Source organism: Anas acuta, chromosome 22, assembly GCF_963932015.1.
Source record: "Anas acuta chromosome 22, bAnaAcu1.1, whole genome shotgun sequence".
Classification (NCBI taxonomy): Eukaryota; Metazoa; Chordata; class Aves; order Anseriformes; family Anatidae; genus Anas; species Anas acuta.
Window position 1 is genome coordinate 3144569 of NC_089000.1, and position 18682 is coordinate 3163250.

Genomic DNA, 18682 nt, shown 5'->3' on the forward strand with positions numbered 1-18682 from the left:
GCGGGGAGGCAGCTGGCCCGGAGCCGGGAGAGGGAGCAGGAAGCGCTGGGGCCGGGGCTTGAGGAAAAAGCAAGGGAACATCTGCTTTTTGCAGGCGTTGAGAGAGGGGAGGATCCTGTGGCTACAGCAACTTTACCTGGGCTGCGGGGCCCGGCAAGTCCTGCTGCGGGCGGGGTGCGCAGGGCGCTGGGGGCAGCAGAAGCAGCAGCACACGATAATAAAGCGTGAACCTCTGTCGGAGCAGGGCTGACTCCCTCCTTTCTGGCCAGCTTCAGTTAGTGCCAGGCTGCATCTGCTTGACACAGTCATTAAGTGGGAAAAAGGCACAGGAGAAATGGATTATGCACAGCTCCCGATACTAAATACCGTACTTGGATACTAAACAACTTACTCCGGATACTAAATACTCTTACTAAATACCGTCTTTTCACCTGTCCTCTCATCTCATACTTTTCCTTTTTGAATACAAAATCTGCAGCACTTTCCTATGCTGTTTTTTCCAGCTACATGTGTTTCTTACTGCCTTACATTTAACTCTTTGTCCTTGTGCTGGGTTTTCTTGCACTAGCGTGATGATTCTTTTTCTAGCTTAGTTTGCCTAACTTTGAGGACAAAATAAACATAGTTTATAAAATTACAGTCTTTTAATTGGTTTCAAGGTCATTTTTATATTGCAATGAATTTATGACTCAGATGCAGGGAAACATTAGAGCCTGAAGAACAACTAACAAGGAGCTACCACTGACACACACGTTACGTGAGGCCTCGAGCAACACATTTTTTCTACTGAAGCAAATGCCTAGAAATGACAGAGCCCTGGTTTTAGGCACTGTATTCAAATAAAACCAATTTTGCTTCCATTACGGAAAGAAACATTAAGAGATTACTTATTTTCTATCTTGTAGTGTGCGATCAATAATATTTAGTTGATATTAAGTAGATGGAAAGTGACAGGTTGCGGTATATTATTGAAGCCATGACAGGAGATGTACTGACTCAGCCATACTCAAGGTTGGCCCATGTATCAAAAAAAAAAAAAAAAAAGTTACAGTAGAAAAGTAAGGTGTTGGGGAGAACGCACCAGTGGTAGGTGGTTTAGCAGAGGTATAAAAAGCGAAGGATGCATGCTGACAGTTGGTGAACAAATTGAGATAGAAAATAAATGCAATACATAGCCCTGGGGCTATGGAATATGCAGCCAGAAACACACCTACAGAAACATAAGAGGATTGGGATAATATGCAAGTTTCCCTAACTAAAATGAACAGAAAGCACACATCTTACAGGATTCAAAATTTCAGAATAAGCACAAGAAGGTAGAATCCTGGAAAAAAAAATAAGCACCTGCTAGAAGGACCACAATGTAGCTAATGTTCTCCATGTTTCATAACAGCATCCTCCCAAAGAACAACCCTTCTTATTAATTTGTTCTCTGAGAATACTCTTGATTCTTTTCAAAGCATTCTTGTTTCCACTCCCTCCTTCCAAAGCAGGAATTCCCTCATAATTACCAGGCAAACAGAAAAGTCCTCATGCTCAAATGACATACTGCAGGCAACACTCCAAGGAAACGTTAGTTGTCCCTAAGATGGTGACTTCAGGAAACTTCCTTTTCAATGCTGCCAGTTTCACCAAATGAAAAAAAAAAAAAAAAAAAAAAAAAAAAAGAACACACTTTCACTTTAGATTTCTTCTGTACTTTGGAAGCCCTGAAAAAGCCCTTGCTACATCTTTAGCAGCCTCTACAGTTTGAGCTGGGAGCCTCAGTAAAGGCATCCCCTCATCTTCAAGGCACAGACCAAGGTCTGTGACTCAGTCTAGAGTTTTAGAAACGTTAAGTTTCTCATTTTAAGGGCATTAAATCTCTCCACTCTAAAATGAGAGCAGTTTTGCACACTAGAAGTCATGAATGCATCATTGTTCATAGTGCCACACTCGGCCTGTCCCTATGTGACAGCTCTGTTTGCGTTCTGTAGCTATGCCAACCCAGCGAGCAGATTTTTTTTTCCTGTTTATGCTGCTTTGTGCGCTCTGGCTGGAGTCGGCTGCCTGTCTTTTTAACCAGAGGCAGCTGCGAGTGCAGATGTGCCTGTGAGTACGTGCAACACGTGCTCCGAGCAGGGCTGCAACTTCCTAAAAACTGAACGGGGCAGAGCTCAGTGAGGCAGCCTCGGTACACACCCCACCTTCTGGGGGAAACACCAGTACCACTGAAGTGTGTGAGAGGCAAGATCTCACCCTTTTGAGTCCAATGTCCCCCTCCAAAACCAATCAAACAATCAAAAAGCCTTAAAAAATCAAACGTCTCCTTAGCAGGACGAAGTCAGGACAGCCTCTTGTCTGCTCCTGTTCCCTGAGCTGCCTCCCTGGCTCTGGCTGGGCAGGAATTTCACACTTCATCCTAACCCACAGGCTTTCCGTGGGGTTTGCTACTGTTTTTTGCGAGCGGCCCGCAGCGCAAAGTTTTCCTTGGCGCGACGCGCACGCCCTGGCCCTGCCACAAAGCTCGCCCTGCTGCTCACTGCGCAGCGGGGCGCACGTCGGAGGGACCGATTTTCCCAAATCAGGCCGTGCTGCGGGAACGCGACCAAACATTCCCTGAAACGAGGGAAAACGCCAAGCTTTTCCTGTCAGAAAAGCCACTTGGGGGGGATCTTTGGGGCAGGACGGGGCCATTTTCCCCTCACAGAACATGGGGGGGGGGGCAGGGTGGCGGCCAAGCGCCTCCCGTGAGGGGGTGGAGGCGGGAGGCGCGGCTCCGCTGTCGCAAAGCGCCGCTCGGCGCGGAGCTTCCGGGCGATGGCGGCCTGAGGGGCGCTGCGAGGCGGCGGGGAGCGGGGCCGGGGAGCGCTGCGAGGGGAGGGGTCCGGACCGGGCCGGGCCTCCCCGCCCCGCCGCCCATGTGGCTGCAGCAGCGGCTGAAGGGGCTGCCGGGGCTGCTGTCGAGCAGCTGGGCGAGGCGGCTGCTGCTGCTGCTGCTGCTCCTCCTCGTCGCCTTCTGGTACCTGGGGGCGCGGCGCGGCGGGCGGCGAGGGGCCGAGCCCCGGGGAGCCGCCGCCCTCTGCCTGCAGGCGGCCACGGGGGCCTGGCGGGGCCAGGCGGAGCGCGGCGATGCGCTGCCGCTGCCGGCCGGCGGGGAGGAGGAGGAGGACGAGGAGGACAACGAGGAAGGCGGAGGGCCGAAAGCGGGCCTGGCGCTGGCCGGGAACGGCTTCCTGCTGCTGGACGTGGCCGCCGGGCGCCTCTGGGTGTGGGCAGCGGGTAACGGCGGCGGCCCGGCGCTGCCCACCGAGTACCCGGCGCTGGTGAGGCTCCGAGCGCTGGGGGGTCGAGGCGAAGCTCGGGCGGCGCAGGCGGCGCTGCGGGACGGCGCCGTGCGGAGGGTGCGCTGCGTGCAGACGGGCCCCGGGCCGAGCGGTGGCCCCGGGGAGTGCGTGACGGTGCGGGAGGAGGTGGTGGCCCACCGCAGCCGGCCGCACCTCTACCTGCAGCGCATCCGCATCGCCAACCCCAGCGACAGGGTGGTCAGCTTTGAGGCGTCGGGCCCGGCTTCCACGCCCGCCTTGGGCAGCCGGTTTGCTACCACCGTGGAGAAGGTGGAGGAGCGGCAGTTCTTGCTCTCCTCCGGTCGCCTGCTGCTGGCCGGGAGCTCCAGGGTGGTTCTCATGGTGGTGGCTGCTAAGAAGCTCGTGAGCCGGGTGCAGGTGGCACCCAAATCCCACTTTGATGAAACTGTGCTCTCCGTGGTGTACACCTCCGAGCCCATCGACGTCTCCAGGCTGGAGGAGACCTTCAGCAAGTTGAGGGAGTCGGCCAAGAAAGAGATGCTGGAGGTGATGCAGATGGGGGTGGAAGATCTTTTCCAGGAGCATCAGCAGACCTGGTCAGACCTGTTCATTTCAGGTAAGGAAAGCGATGCTCAACTTCCAAACAATTACTGTGGGTGAGAGCAGAAAGCTCAGTGACCTGGTTCCTGTAAGGTTGCTAGAGGCCCCATTCTTTTTGACAGGTTTCTTTCAGGAGCCAGAAGAGATGCTGTGGGATAAGAAAACAGTGTTCCAACTTTGGAATGTAGAGTTCTTAAAAAGCAGAGTCATCCTTACTGAATAAATAAAATGATAGAAGGACGTTTCTAATCACAGTTCTGGATGCACTGGCTTTCATGCCCAGCAAGCCAGCTCTAAGTTGGGAATAGAGCAGGCCTCCAGTTACAGGATAAAGGACTGTCTTTAAACTCCTCCATGGAAGATGGGGATTGTCCTGCTGATACTTCAGGGATGCTTTTTCTTGAGATAAAATTTTCATGGCCCTGCATAAAAGAGTAGCTGCCCAAGTGATGTAGGGCTTGGTATTTTACAGCTAGTAAAAAAAAAATAGATGGTCCTTTGACAGACGATTCTTGCAGAATCACGGTAACAGCTCTGCAGGGCATCTGTAGATATATCAAAGTAGCTTTGCCGTCAGTGCAAGCTTGGCTTTCCGTCTCAAAGCAGAAAGAACAGCCAAAAAAATACAAGGGGGTGTTTCACTGAAGTTTTCTTTGATAATAAAGAACATCTGTATATTGAACAACATCATGTAGCATGCGCATTTGAACTCTCTTTCTCCTAGTTAATGTCATTCATGTGTGGTCCTCTGACTCTTGGTTGTTGTCATTTATTACAGGCATTGAAATGAGAAAGATCACAGATTCACATACACCATCGAGTGAGACTGTTAACATGACCCTCTACTATATGCTGTCCAGCATGCCAGCTCCTCTGCTAGATCCAGTCATTAGCAGTGAGGACAGAGAAAAAATGGAAGCCAGCTTGAACTATGCTGACCATTGCTTCAGTGGCCATGCAACCATGCACGCAGAGAACCTGTGGCCAGCAAAGCTGACCAGTGTCCCCCAGATCCTGCAGCTCTCGGACCTGTGGAAGCTAACTCTCCAGAAACGGGGATGTAAGGGTCTCGTGGCAGCTGGGGTCCATGGACTTATGCAGGGCATGGTGCTGAGTTTTGGAGGTCTGCAGTTCACTGAAAACCATCTTCAGTTTCAGGCTGACCCAGATGTGCTTCATAACAGCTATTCCTTACGTGGGATCCATTACAACAAGGATCTGATTAACCTCGCTGTTCTGCTGGATGCTGAAGGAAAGCCCTTCTTGCATGTGTCTGTGAAATTCCAAGACAAGCCAGTTAGACTCTATGCGTGTGAGGCAGGCTGTATGAATGAGCCGGTGGAGTTGACCTCAGAGGCACGAGGTCATACGTTCCCTGTCATGGTGACTCAGCCCATCACACCACTGCTTTATATATCAACAGATTTGGTCCATTTGCAGGACCTGAGACACACACTCCATCTAAAAGCTATTCTGGCTCATGAGGAACACATGGCCAAGCAATACCCGGGCTTACCCTTCCTGTTCTGGTTCAGCGTGGCCTCCTTGATCACACTGTTTCACCTGTTTCTGTTCAAGCTCATCTACAATGAATATTGTGGGCCAGGAGCCAAGCCGCTGTTCAGGAGTAAGGTGTAAGGCTGCTACTTCTGGCTACTCTCTTCTGAATGTCACCAGTCTATTCTTGTCAACTGTGCCTAGGGAGGTTCTCTCTGCGAGGCTTTTCAGTCTCTCTTAGAACAAGTGATCTGTGACCTCTTCTTGCAAGAAGTAGGGTTAGGGCAGGGATTGGAGCAGTAGGGCTCACAAATATTAAAAAAGATAAATTAATTGTCAGTCCTGAAACATTCATAAGGTTGCAGATTAAGGCAGATGCAACTTTTCTGTCATTTTTCCACACACTGGTGTAGGACATAGCCTGTGTTTAAGCAAACAGTTGCAGCTGTGTCCCTCGAGAATGTTTCCTAAGCTGTATGGGAGTGCTTTTGAGAGCGCTGCTACGCATCTCTTATTGCTGTGTGGGAGATGTGCACACTTGTCTGCCTGGTTTGAATGTGTGTCCTGACATGTGAGAACACAAATGCAAACTAGTGTTCTTAGGTCACGGTGCTGAAAAAAAAACTGTTGGGACTACTGGTTAATGTTTATGCAGACACTGTAATCCTCCATCATGCCACATCACCAACATCATTTTGGGAAAGTGTGCTAGTGTGGCTTTGAGAAAAGCACTGAGTGCATTTACTGCGAGTTGGAGGTTCTGACTTCACGCATCTCTCAATTTGGTGCAAAAGATTTAAAGTGCTTGTTTTGAGGAGCCTAGAAAACTTGGTTGCTAGTAAAAATTTAGTACAGAACAGACACTAGACAAGCAGTTTCTGCTCTCAGTACTGGTCCTTTCTGGTCATGCGTTGATACAGAGCAGAAATGAAGAAGAAGACTAGGTTTGTTATGTGAGCAGGCAATCTTGTTCAGAGGGATCTTTCTTTAGGGTTGGACAGCTAACTCTGGCTTTTTTTTTTTTTTTTTTAAGACATAGTTAAATAGAGCTGTCAGAGGAAAAATTCAGGGTTTGGAATGCCCTGTTTATCCAAATCATAAAAGCAAATAAAATTTTGCCTAAGGCTGGGCAAAAAGTGCTGGGTGATGGTCAGTGCTTAAGTGGTGTCTAGGATGAGCTGGCCATTTTCCTGTCAGCTCACTGGCTTTGTAATGTTGAGCACCGCAAACCAGGCCTGATCCCAGCAGGTCTGAATACCTGTTATCCATTGAAAGAATGAGATGGAAGGTGCTTGTGGGTAGACAAACTAACCTAGGAAGAGGTAGAAAAGATGTATATCAAAGGCAACTGAAGTTGCAAGCCTGTGTTGATGAAACTTTAGTGCAAAAGGAAGTGGTAAGGAAGTAATTTGAATTACTGTGTGTACAGCTGCATCCTGAAATGTTCCCTTGAAATTATAAAATTTTGTCCTTTTTTTCACTGCTATCTGGTTGCCTTTGTCATTTACAAGTTTTGCCTTCTGCCTTTTACAAAATAACTTGTTAACCATGACTACAGGTAACCGTCCCTGAAATTATTTTCTGAAATTGTAAGAAAGTTCATAGCTGCATGCCAGGGCTGACTTAACTCTTTATTCTTCCTTCTTGGAATTGCAAAAAGCCTTGCAGTGTACAGCAAGCTATTCTACTGCCTGGTTTTAATTAAAATTAAGATGTTGCAGAATTCAATTTCAAAAGCAGGGATGAAGTGGAAGCCAGCTGAAGCTCAAAATCTCCACAGCAGTAAGCAAGATTAATGGTGTTGAAATAGCACCTTGTTTTATTAATTGAATGGGAATATCCCAGTGTCTGAGTGAACTTAGTCCTGCTTTCAGCCTCCATTTGCACAACACATCTGACAATTTTGCAGCTGAGAACAAGGACTTTTTGAAAGCAACAATCCTTTTGTGCCTTGTTAAGAAAGGAATCTGAAACTTGGAACATGTGGTTATTCAAGAGTTTATCCCAGAAGCTTGTATAACAGATGTTTCTTTTTCCTTGTAAGCTGTTGTGTTCCCTAAGAGTAATCCATTTGGTGAAAATACTTGAAGATATACCGAATCCTTTGATATTTTGATTTTATTTTTTTTTAATCCCACAGGAAAATAAAGAATGATGATTCCCATCAGAGAGTTAACTTAACTAGAAAACTTCAGTGTAACTTCCTTTCTGGTATACGTTTTTTAATTTATTGCTTGGGGAGGGTTGGGGGAGAATGTTAATAATTTTGCCTCCAGTTCAGTAACAAGTCAGTCAATTGAACTGTAGATATCTAAGTGCAGGTAACATTTTTCAGCCTTTATGATTGTAGAGTGCAAAATCAGTTTAAGGAAATTGTTTTCTGGACTTACACTTGGAAATGCTAATTCGCAGGTTTCCTATTCTGAGCATATTGAGACTTTGTGCATTGATTTGTTTTGGCTATGGGGGGAGACATCTCACTTTCTAGTGATTTAAAGGTTGTTTGGTTTTCAAATACCAAAGCTGTTGTTTCTAAATAAATACCTTTTAGTCTACCTGATCACTAAAGTGTGTTTTTTGTTTGTGTTTTGATTTGTTATCTCTTTTCCTTTCTCTTGGCCCAGTTAGAACAAGCAGAGCCTTATGTTAACATCTCTGTCCAATGTCAGCTACAGAAGTGTTTGGATATAAAAAAAAATACAGCGTAAAAAACAATATATAAACATGGCTAAGCAGGAAACATTTTTGAAGTCAGAAGCTGGAAGGTAACACTGTTACATCTTGAAACATGCAGGCCAAGTTTAACTTTTAAGAACACACAAAAATAGACCCAGAGAATACCAAGCACCAGACTTAATGGCCATCCAGTGAGAAATGAATATAGCACATATGGTGCTCCCAGTGAAAAGCTGGGGCAGGATTTAACTTCAGATTTTTAAATAGGTTACTGTCTAGTCTCAGATGAAAAACCTCCCTCAGAAAAGTAGATTTTTATATCTGTTAGTTGTGTGCAGACTGTTCCAATTACTAATTGGTCTAGCATGTTTACTACCCTACAAGGGAACAGATTAAAAGAAGTGAAGCAACAGCGTACATAAGTAACTGTGTATCAAGTATATATTTAACACATACATTAGCTATTATGCTTTAACAGAACATACCAGAAGTTCCTGGGCTCTCTCTTCCTGAAGTCCCAGTAACTGTTGAGTTTCTGTGAAGTAACTGGCATGGAGATAAGAGCTTCTAGGGAGCTGTTTCAAAGCCATATGGTATCAGCTGGAGGATGAGGTTTCTGATGTACTGCTGCCAACATTATGATGTCCACTGAGTCCAGGAAAGATACTTCAACCTATTTAGACTAGGCCTGCAAAAGATGGATAAGCAGTTGTTACATAAAGCAGGAACGGAACAACCACAACAAAAAAGGTTTGAGGGAGTTTTACATTAAAACTACTATCATTCTTATTAACCTCCCTACCATGTAATAAAACAACTGTTTTGGAATACCTTTACAATGACGAAAAGGAACAGAAAGACAAAATGGGGTTTTTCTTTCTCTCTAATATGTAAGATAGCAGGTTACTTAAGAAATGATTGCAGAAATGCTTAAACTACTTAACACAACTCCATGTTTAAAACCATACCCACAAAACAGGAAAATTGAGATAGCGACTGAACATCCAAAATTCATACTTTTTAATTAGTATTCAGTGAAAAGAGTGGAAATATGGGACACAAAAAGCCACATGGAAGTTAAAACTGGAAAGTACAGTACATTGTTTCATGGGTAAGTTCAGATGTTACGAAGATAGCCAACTAATTCCTGATTTATTATTTATTTTTTTTAGAATCTCATTTCTATGCTTGTCAATCCTGATTTTTATTTTTGTCACATAATAAATACAAGATGCCAGAACAGAGTTTGGTTGATTCCATTGAAATTCAGAATGCAGCTTTCTCAAGCACTATTGTTTGGGTAGGATAATACATTCCTGAGAGTCAGACAAAACAGCAAAGCATTATACATGTGTATTTCTGCCTTCCCCATGTGTGCTCCAGGCACCTTTCATCCAAATCAGTACCTACTGCTGAATGAAAGTTATGAAAATCACGCATTTTGCTGCTTGTTAACATTAACATTAAATAATAGGTTAATTTCAGCTTTTTGGAAACCTTTGGTTTTGTCTATATGTAGAGGAAAAAAATCCAACTGTGGTTATTGAACTGACATTAAATATTTGTTTCTCTTCCAATAAGTTTGCCCTTTACACAGGCTTATGGGATAGAGATGTAACATATTTTCAGGTGAAGTGTAGCTGGTTGTAACTGTGACAGATAATGGAAAATTCTCCTTGTAGAAGGAAGAAAGAGTGATAAATGTTGATGTCAAGTCATAGATCTCAAAAGTCCGGTAATGAATTTACAACACAGTAAGTATTTCTTTTGTGGCAGCTCCTCTAAATGCCTCCTCTTACTAGTTTGTCCTTTTGGTGAAAATAGGTGGTTTACCCTCTTTTCATTGACAAGTTCACATGGCATTCTAACACAGGTCAACATGTGGATTGGTGATATGAAAATGCTCGTTTGTGATGCTATGGAATCCTTGTCCTCTTCCAGGGAAGTGCTACCAATCTATCAGTTAAAGGAAAATAGGAAAGAAATGACGTCTGGCTTACCATGCACCAGTGTGTTTCTCTGTCATCATGGACTGATGGTTCTTTGTGTTCCTTGGTGTGCCCTAGATACCCCCGAGAGGCCTCCAGAGGGCAGCAGATTACAGTAAGTGTCCCTGGGATGCCTCTTAGGGTGCAGCAAGAGGCTCCTAGGGCACCTGAGAATGCACTGGAGGGCCCTGGGAGCCCTTGAAGGAGCACTGGGAGGCCTCTAGGTCTCTCTAGAGTGCTCTGTGTAGAACCCCCTCCCTGGGCCCTCCATTGTATTCTCGGGTGCCCTAGGAGCCTCCTATCGCACCCCCGAGGCCTCCCAGAGACCCTTACTGTAATCTGCTGCCACCTGGAGGCCTCTCAGGGCTCTCTAGCATGCTCTAGGGCACGCTCAAGTCCTCTCAGGGCCCTACAGTGTGCTCTAGTGCCAGCTAGATGCCTTGCAAGGCTCTCCAGGGTCCACTAGGGTGCTGTATTGGCTTTCCAGTGCTCACTGAATGCCTCATGAATTTCCAGTCCGCTCAAAAGCCTGTGCTTGTCTACCAGGGCCTCCCAATGTGCTCTAGCTATCCCTGAAAGCCTCACAGTGGCCCCTAGTGTCCTTCAGGATGTCCTAGAGGCTTACCAGTGCAGCCTCGAGTCTTGTTGTGGCCCTGCAGTATACTCTAGTGTCCCCTGGAGGCCTCCCAGGGCCTTCCAGTGCCTTCTATCACTTTCCAAAAGCCTCCCAGTTTGCTCTAGGATGCCATATAGGAATCTCAGCCCCTCCTGGCACTCTAGAGAACACTACAGGCCTCCCAGTGCTCCCTAGACCCTACAAGGGACTCCCAGTGCAGTCTAGAACTGTCTGGATCACAGCCAGGTCTCTGCTGTTGTGCCCTAAGTCCCTCTGCAGGCCTTGTAGGTCTCTCCAGTGTGCTCTAACACCCCCTAGAGACGCAGGGCTCTCCAGTGAGTTCTAGCACCCCCTTGGAGGCTCCCAGTGCAGACTACAGGCCTCCCATGGCCCTCCAGCCTGCTCTAGAGCCTTTGCAGGTCTGCAGCTGCCCCCCCAGTGTACTCAAACTCCTCCTGAAATCCTCCCAGTGTCCCTGGGTGTGCACTGAGATCCCCTGGAGACCCCGAAGGGCTCTCCATTGCACTCTAGAGACCACTAGAGGCTTTATTATGCACCCTAGAGGTTTGCAGGTCCTACCCCTTTTTATCTAGTGCCCCCTGGAAAGCTGTAGGCACCCCCACTCCCTCCACCCCACCCTTGTGTGCTCTAGAGCCCCCTGGAGCACTTGTGGGGCTCTACAGTGTGTCAGTGTGCTCTGGATTTCCATAGAAGATTCCAAGGGCACTCTAGAGGCATTCCAGCCCCCCCCCCCAGTGCATTCTGTGTCACCCTAGAGGTCTCCTAGTGCACCTTAGAGGTTACCCAGTGCTCTCTAGTATACTCTACAGTATGCTAGAAGTCTCCTAGGGACACCCAATGTGTTTAGAGTCACCTAAGGGCCTGGCAGGGCTCTCCACTGTCCTCTAGGGTTCCATGAATGCCTCCCAGTTCACACAAGAGGCCTCCAGTGGCCCTCCTGTCTGCCCTGGAGCTTCTGCATATCTATCAGGGCTCCTCAGGACACTTTAGCTCCCTCTGAAAGCCTCCCAGTTACCCACAGTGTCCTCTAGGATGCCTTAGCAGCCCCCCAGTGCAGTCTTGAGGCCTCCTGTGGCCCTCCAGTACTCTAGAACCTTTAGGAGGCCTTGCAGCTTACACTAGCACCCTCTGAAGGCCTCTTTAGTGCTCTCTAGGGTAATCTACAGCCATCCCACTGTGCCCCTTGATATGCTCTAGGGGCACCTAGAGGCCTCCCAACCCTCCCAGTGCAGTCCAGTAGCCCCTGGATACCTTCTGAGGCCTCCCAGTGGACTCTACCACTTCCCAAAGGCCTTCCAGGCCCCACGTGTAGTTCTAGGATGCCCATGAGGAATTCCAGGGCTCCCAGTTGCACTCTAGTGAGCATTAGAGGCTTCCCAGTGCACACTAGAATCTGCAAGGGCCTCCTAGTGTAGTAGTATAGTATTTCCTGGAAGGTGCCCAGGGCACCCCAGTACATTCTAATGCCCTTTGGAGACCTTGCAGTGCTCTCACATCCCCTAGAAGCCTTCCAGAGCTCTCTAGAGGCCTCCCTGGGCCTCCCAGTAAAATCTTTTGTACCCTAGCTATCTCCAAGTTCACCCTAGAAACCTCCCAGTGCTCACCAGTGCACCCTAGAGAGATCTAGAGGCCTCCCAGTGCACACTAGAGGACTTCCAGGGCCCTTGTAAGACCTTTCAGAGCTCTCCAGTGTGCTCTAGCACCCATTAGAACCTTTCCAGGGCACTCTAGAGACCTCCTACGGTCCCCAGTGCCCTCTAGTATCCCCTCCAAAGTGCTTACAGTTCGTTTCATTGAAGAAGTATGACACGCTAAAACACATGCAACTTGGTCTAGGAAAGAAAACACAGGTTTTCCAGTTAGTACAATGTGGTAGTTGCTATTCAGTCACAAAAGAAAAATCAGAATAAAATAAAATATCAAGTAATCACATAATCATACAATAATTGAGCCCGGAAGGGGCCTCAGGAGATCATTCAATACAACCCCACTGACGTGTCTGAATATATCACTGCCTGAAATGTCAGATAGTGTTATTGCATCAAGAGTTAGAATAATTCATTTAACATTTTCCTTCTAGAAACACCTTTGTGATGAAATTTCAAGGCAATGGGAAAGCAAACAGCTGCTACAGATTACATGTAATTTAGCTGAATTTTTTTTAAACCAAAGTTGTATGTTTAGCCTGGATTCAAGGTCCATCTAAACATTGTTCCTGTTTTTTCTTTTTCTTTTGTTTGATTTTTTCTTAAGCATTTGTGCATATAAAAAATTATCCCACAGTTACACAAGTTTTCCATTAGTATCAGCATAACACCGCATTTTAAGTCATATGCTAGAGATAAATGGTAACATATAAAATAGCTTGCAAAGCAGAGCCTGCAGCATAAAGCCAACCTGCATCATGCTTGGAATTCTCTTTGCCGTGTTGACTCTGGCAGCTGCAGGTCTGTACTCAATTTCAGTATTAGTTCTAAGGGAATAATGAATTAAAATCTAATAGCAACTTTCCCTTTCTTGGTGGGGGGATGGGACGGGATACTAGACATTCTGCAACAAAGCAGTATAGGTTTTAATTAAAAAGGTTTTCTGAAAACAGCAACTAGGTGCTACGCTGTTCTTTTCATATTGCAGGAACTCAATTAGGATTACTGCTCTCATACAACAACAAATTAAAAGCTGATTTACATAGCTTGAATATGCTGAAATACAGTTAATTCACATCAAATTGCTTTGCATTCGTTAGGAGCTGCATCTCAATTGACTCTCGAGAATTTGGTTAAGCCAACATGATTTGGTTACTGTCAGAAAACACAGATTTTATATAACATCGGTCAGTTTTGACTGATGGCTGTATCTTGACCAGTATCACAACAAATTATAGCCTATATTTGTGCCATGCAATGTTCTGTGCAAACACAGTTATTAAAAACAAAAACAACCTCTCTTACAGATTTTGTTTTTTAAACTTCCTACTTATAAATCACACATCCTATTTTGTATGTCTTCTAGCCCTTGGCTGTGGGGTACCTGCCTATGCACCTGCTGTGAGTAGAGTTGTTGGAGGGGAAAATGCAATACCGTACAGCTGGCCCTGGCAGGTTAGTCATTTTGTGCTTCCCTGGAACAATTAGAGCTGCGATGCCCTCACACAACATGGCTGAACAAAGCCAGGTCTTTTGTTTCATTTGATCATTGCATCTTATCTGTCATGTCTTAGGTTTTGAATATTACCTTCTAATCAACCTCAGAATTTCCAGTCTATTTAAGAAAGCTCTGAATGTGCCACCTCTTGCTGGTTAGAAAGGCTTTCATGTTCTTATTGTGTTAGACTAGGGCACTGCCATATTTAAGCAAGAAGACTAAAATTCAGTGGAAAGTGCAATACCTACTGGAATGTAGTTGTACATGGTTAACAAATAGCTTTTTGAAGCAAATAAAATGCTCTATTTGGACCAGACTTAGTGAGGGCTTTGGAGAAACAAAACAAAACAAACAAACAAACAAAAAACACATTATAAAAATCAAATTTTTGGATGATAGGGATGGTAGTTTAAAAACTCTCACCATTTTCAACTGGTAAATTGTGTTATGGGTCCAGGAAGAAAGTGCAACAAGAAAAAATGAGCAAGCAAAAACTGAAACCTTACTTGATATGTTGATCCTAGGTCTCCCTTCAATATCAATCAAGCGGCAAATGGTATCATACTTGTGGAGGAACCCTCATTGCAACCAACTGGGTATTGACAGCTGCACACTGCATCAGGTAAATCATTGAGTTAGTCTGTACTCAGAAGTAGCGCATGACCAGAGACAGATGAAGCCAAATAGTATTAAGGGCAGTTCTTCCTTTCCCAATTAAGAACTTCAAGTTTAATATCCTTTATTATAACTAATGGGCCATAAGAAGGAGCACATTTTTTAATTTTCTTAAAATAAAAGTAGAGGGGAAGAAAAAATCTCATACAATGACCTGAATTATATATCCCTAATTTCCTGTAGATACCTAAAGAATCATTACATTTTCAAGTTGCTATTAAAATTCAGCTATGTTGCCTATTTCTACTATATACGTGGCAGTGAGTGCTACAGAGAAATGACTCTATCCACTCCCTGAAAAAGTAACCACAAATGGTTTGAATTTCCCAGTTGTTTTCAGAATGCTCTTCATACTATGGGAGAGTAAAACAAATAAATGATCAGATACAAATATGCCCCTTCATCATCAAAATTGTCTCCATGGAGCCAACTGCATTGTGGTTTGGTAGTATATGTCCTGGAATACATATAATAACGAATACATTACATGTTGGTTATTGTAACACTAGGTTGTAGAAAACATCATCATATGAAATAAGGACTGGCTGCATGTTATTATCAATAATTTTGTATATTATGTGTGTCCTGCAGCTTTTTACCAGTGAAGATGCTTATGAACAAATACTATCATTTTGTCAAAAAGGCAGTCCAGATTGTTTATTACATTGGGAATACCATCTGTATCCTGTGAAAATTGGAAGCATATTCATTTGATAATGAATCCTAAAGCAGGAGTCGACAGGATGGCTTGGAGATTAAATGAGTATTAAGCCCATCATACAATGCCTTGTCCTTAGTAAATAAGTCAGACATTGGCTCAGCTCCAGCCAAATCATGCGTGTGATGTGAGACTACAGTCTTAAGATAATCAGTCTTAACAGTCTTACTGATAATAACCTTACTGATATCTCAGGTGGATAAGATGCAGATGACTAAGCAGCAAGCTGGTAACTGCATAACTGTTAGTCCTTTTCTTGTCCAGTTCTACCTTGCAATATCGGGTACTTCTTGGAAAATATAACTTAGCAGAAGAGGAAGCAGGATCTGTCACAGCTTATCCAGAAAAATTTGTTGTCCATGAGAGATGGAATTCATACAATGTTGCAAATGGGTAAGTTTCTGGAAAGTATTTTTTCACATACTAGATGGAAGACAAAAATCAAATCGACTGAATCCCACCTACCCTGAGCTGTAGCAGCCAAATGGATGTTTAGAATCTCCTGTTACAGCTTACAATGGTATTTCTAAATGTTTTCTCATAGAGGAGAGCTGAGACTCCACTATGTACCATTCCCCCGCAAGAGAAGAGAAAGAACTGGCAGTATTAATTTATTATTGACTAATTGCGTTTTTGGCTGCCATTGTGCATGTTTATGTTTATGAGATACTGTTGTTCTATGCAATAATTTCTTTCATACAGTGAAAGGGAATGAATTGATCAATCAATTTAAACAACACTTTGAAGTTCTCATATGAATAGCATAAACACAGAGAAATACTGATAAATGGAATGAATACATTTGTTGATGAAGGACTCCTATGCATTCCTGCAGGACGAGTACATTAGCAAAGCAACTGCCTCACTTTCTGAGTGCTTAGAGTTAGTCCTCACACATGTGCCTGTTTTTGGTGAAGAGAACTATAAAAGTTCAGAAAACTGCCAAGCAGCAAAGCGGACAGTTTTGTAGGGAAGTCTTCCAGTGTGTGGATTTCCCTACCACTTTAAGGATGGAGGAATCTTTACTGTTCACACAGTGGCCTCCTTGCATCTCTTTTAAATAGGTGAAGTGTTGAACAACAGCTACGTATTTGTGCTGCTATGTCTTAACTATTTGCAATCCTCTTCACCCCTTGCCTTCCCCATTCTCATATATGTGCATATGACCACAGGTACGACATTGCTTTGATCAAACTCACTAAACACGTCACCCTGAGTGATAAAATTCAGCTGGCCTGCCTCCCTGCTGCAGGAAACGTCCTGTCATCCAACACCGCCTGCTATGTGACAGGATGGGGAAGACTGCAGAGTAAGTACTTGGAGATTTAGAAAACTGAAACAAAATCTTTCTGTACTGCCATCTCCTTTGGAATTGACTGGAAAAAGGTGGGTTAGTGGTGCTGAAGATCCCCTTGACACCAAGCTGATCAGGCCCCACTTCACTCACACACTGACTTTTCCCTGCATTTATTTTGCTTGTAATTGAGATAGTAATGCACTAGAGGGCCCTATACTCGGCTTTCAGAAACTATTCTAATAAGCATTAATAGCGTGAATTTGCTAATCCTAATATGCCTTGCTGAATAACTGAAAAGGCAAATAAGGGAGCAGAAAGAACGTAAAGAAAAATCTCAGAGACTTCAGCAGAAGTGTCAGCTCGACTCAAGAGGCAATTCCTAGAAAGAGAAGTAAATTGCAAACTTCCAAAGAACAGCCCTGTATTTCTCTAACAAAGAAGTATTTTTAACTCATTAGTAAATTACAGCATTTTTTTGGTGAAAGAATGCATATAAGGAATGGATTATACAGCTCATATGGAGTTTCTTACCTGGAGGAATAGTGTCCATATCCTGAGAGAAACTTATCGATGCACTTTTGTTCTTCCTTCAGTGCTATGGTATCGTGACTCCTTTGTTTCTATCCCCTCACAGCAAACGGAGCTCTTCCAGACAAACTGCAGCAAGGTCTTTTGCTGGTGGTGTCTTATGCAACTTGTTCCAGCCCTTCCTGGTGGGGAAGCACAGTGAAAACCAGCATGGTTTGCGCTGGTGGGGATGGAATCACCTCCAGCTGTAATGTGAGTCCAGAGAATGTCATTCTTTGGGGTTGGTTTTAGACACAAACAGGCCTGATGGGAAGGAAAGCTTAAAACACAAGGAAGAACTACTCACACTATGACTACAATTAACTATTATCCCCCTTCCTCTCAGGGGGACTCTGGTGGCCCACTGAACTGCCGAGGTGCTAATGGCAGATGGGAAGTGCATGGTATTGTCAGCTTTGGCTCTTCTCTTGGCTGCAACTATTATCGGAAACCTTCTGTCTTCACTCGGGTCTCTGCTTACAACAGTTGGATCGAGCAAGTAAGGTTCTATGCATTTCTACGGGGGAATACAGACTCTTAGCTATTGCTAAGGTCATTATTGGAGGACCTGGGGGGAGAAAAAGATGTTTTAAAGACGTGTCTTCTAGAGGAAAAGCACCAGAAAAATTATTCAAGTAACCTCTGATTGACGTTTCTGTTACCTACTCAGGGAACTGTTTCAATTTTAATTCAAATGATACTTTACATACAAGTATCCTGTCTCTGTAGGCAAGCCCTTACCAACACAAAAGCAATTCCCTGAGCAAGAACACATAAACCTCTTTGAAATTAGTTATCCAAATTATTTTCACTTTTAAACAATTCTCTATGTTTAGGAATTCATTTTGCCTTTAGACTACAGATGTATTTATAGTTAGTAAATGATTTATTGTTGTGACTTCAGAAGTGATTACTTACATTTGTATTATGAATAATAATGATTGTAACAATTGCACCCTAGAAGGTAGACCATGCTACTCAAGTCTGGAGCAACAATTTTTTAATATACTATAGACCTTAATTTAAAGAGTGAATGAGGAGCAAAAATCTTGTTTCAGTTGTTCAAATCCTGCATCCTGGAAGCAACATACACTATTCACAAATTCACAAATTGTGATCTGATTTTTGCTTTGTTTTACATTTTTGTAGGCTATGGCAAGCAACTAAGCCAGAGAACTGGATGACACATCAGATCGGTGCCAAGAAGGAGAACAGTTTGAATAAAGACATAATCATGACACCTTTGATCACAAATAGCTGGGAAATTACTCTTTTAACTCTGTAATAAACACTATTTTTGCAACATGAAAGAAAGACACGTGTCCCTGTCAATTCTTCTTGTGTATTGTCAAGACCAGAGCCTGTATTTAGCGATAATGCTGGAGACCTTTTAAAGCTTTTCCCCTGCCTTGGGCTAGAGCTTGATGCTCATCTGGGGGAAGATGCCAGCCTGCTGTGAAGAAGATGGGCACCAGGAAGAGTAGGAAGCCATGGGGTGAACTCTAGGGGTAGAGCGGTGAGAAAGCAAGGAACTAGCAGGGCAGGAGGAGGCGGGCAGGCAGGAGACAAGAGCATCAAGCCTGCGAGCAGGACTCA

General features: G+C 44.6%; 2 protein-coding genes and 1 long non-coding RNA gene across 3 annotated transcripts; 2 read left to right on the forward strand and 1 right to left on the reverse strand.

Moving 5' to 3' along the window:
- The first annotated feature begins 2763 nt into the window (after positions 1-2763).
- Positions 2764-7944, forward strand: KIAA2013 (KIAA2013 ortholog). Its single transcript, XM_068658777.1, has 2 exons — positions 2764-3903; positions 4666-7944. Exons 1-2 carry the CDS (start codon positions 2901-2903, stop codon positions 5523-5525), a joined length of 1863 nt encoding a protein of 620 aa, XP_068514878.1. The 5' UTR covers positions 2764-2900; the 3' UTR covers positions 5526-7944.
- LOC137843498 (uncharacterized) lies at positions 7455-12457 on the reverse strand. The gene is made up of 2 exons (XR_011089558.1): positions 10061-12457; positions 7455-8748 (listed from the first exon to the last, which is right to left on the reverse strand). It is a non-coding gene; the product is annotated as an uncharacterized lncRNA (long non-coding RNA).
- Positions 12458-13588: 1131 nt separating this feature from the next.
- Positions 13589-18355, forward strand: LOC137843574 (chymotrypsin-like elastase family member 2A). Its single transcript, XM_068658968.1, has 7 exons — positions 13589-13786; positions 14354-14451; positions 15487-15615; positions 16395-16531; positions 17154-17299; positions 17433-17585; positions 18236-18355. Exons 1-7 carry the CDS (start codon positions 13589-13591, stop codon positions 18251-18253), a joined length of 879 nt encoding a protein of 292 aa, XP_068515069.1. The 3' UTR covers positions 18254-18355.
- The last annotated feature ends 327 nt before the right edge of the window (positions 18356-18682 follow it).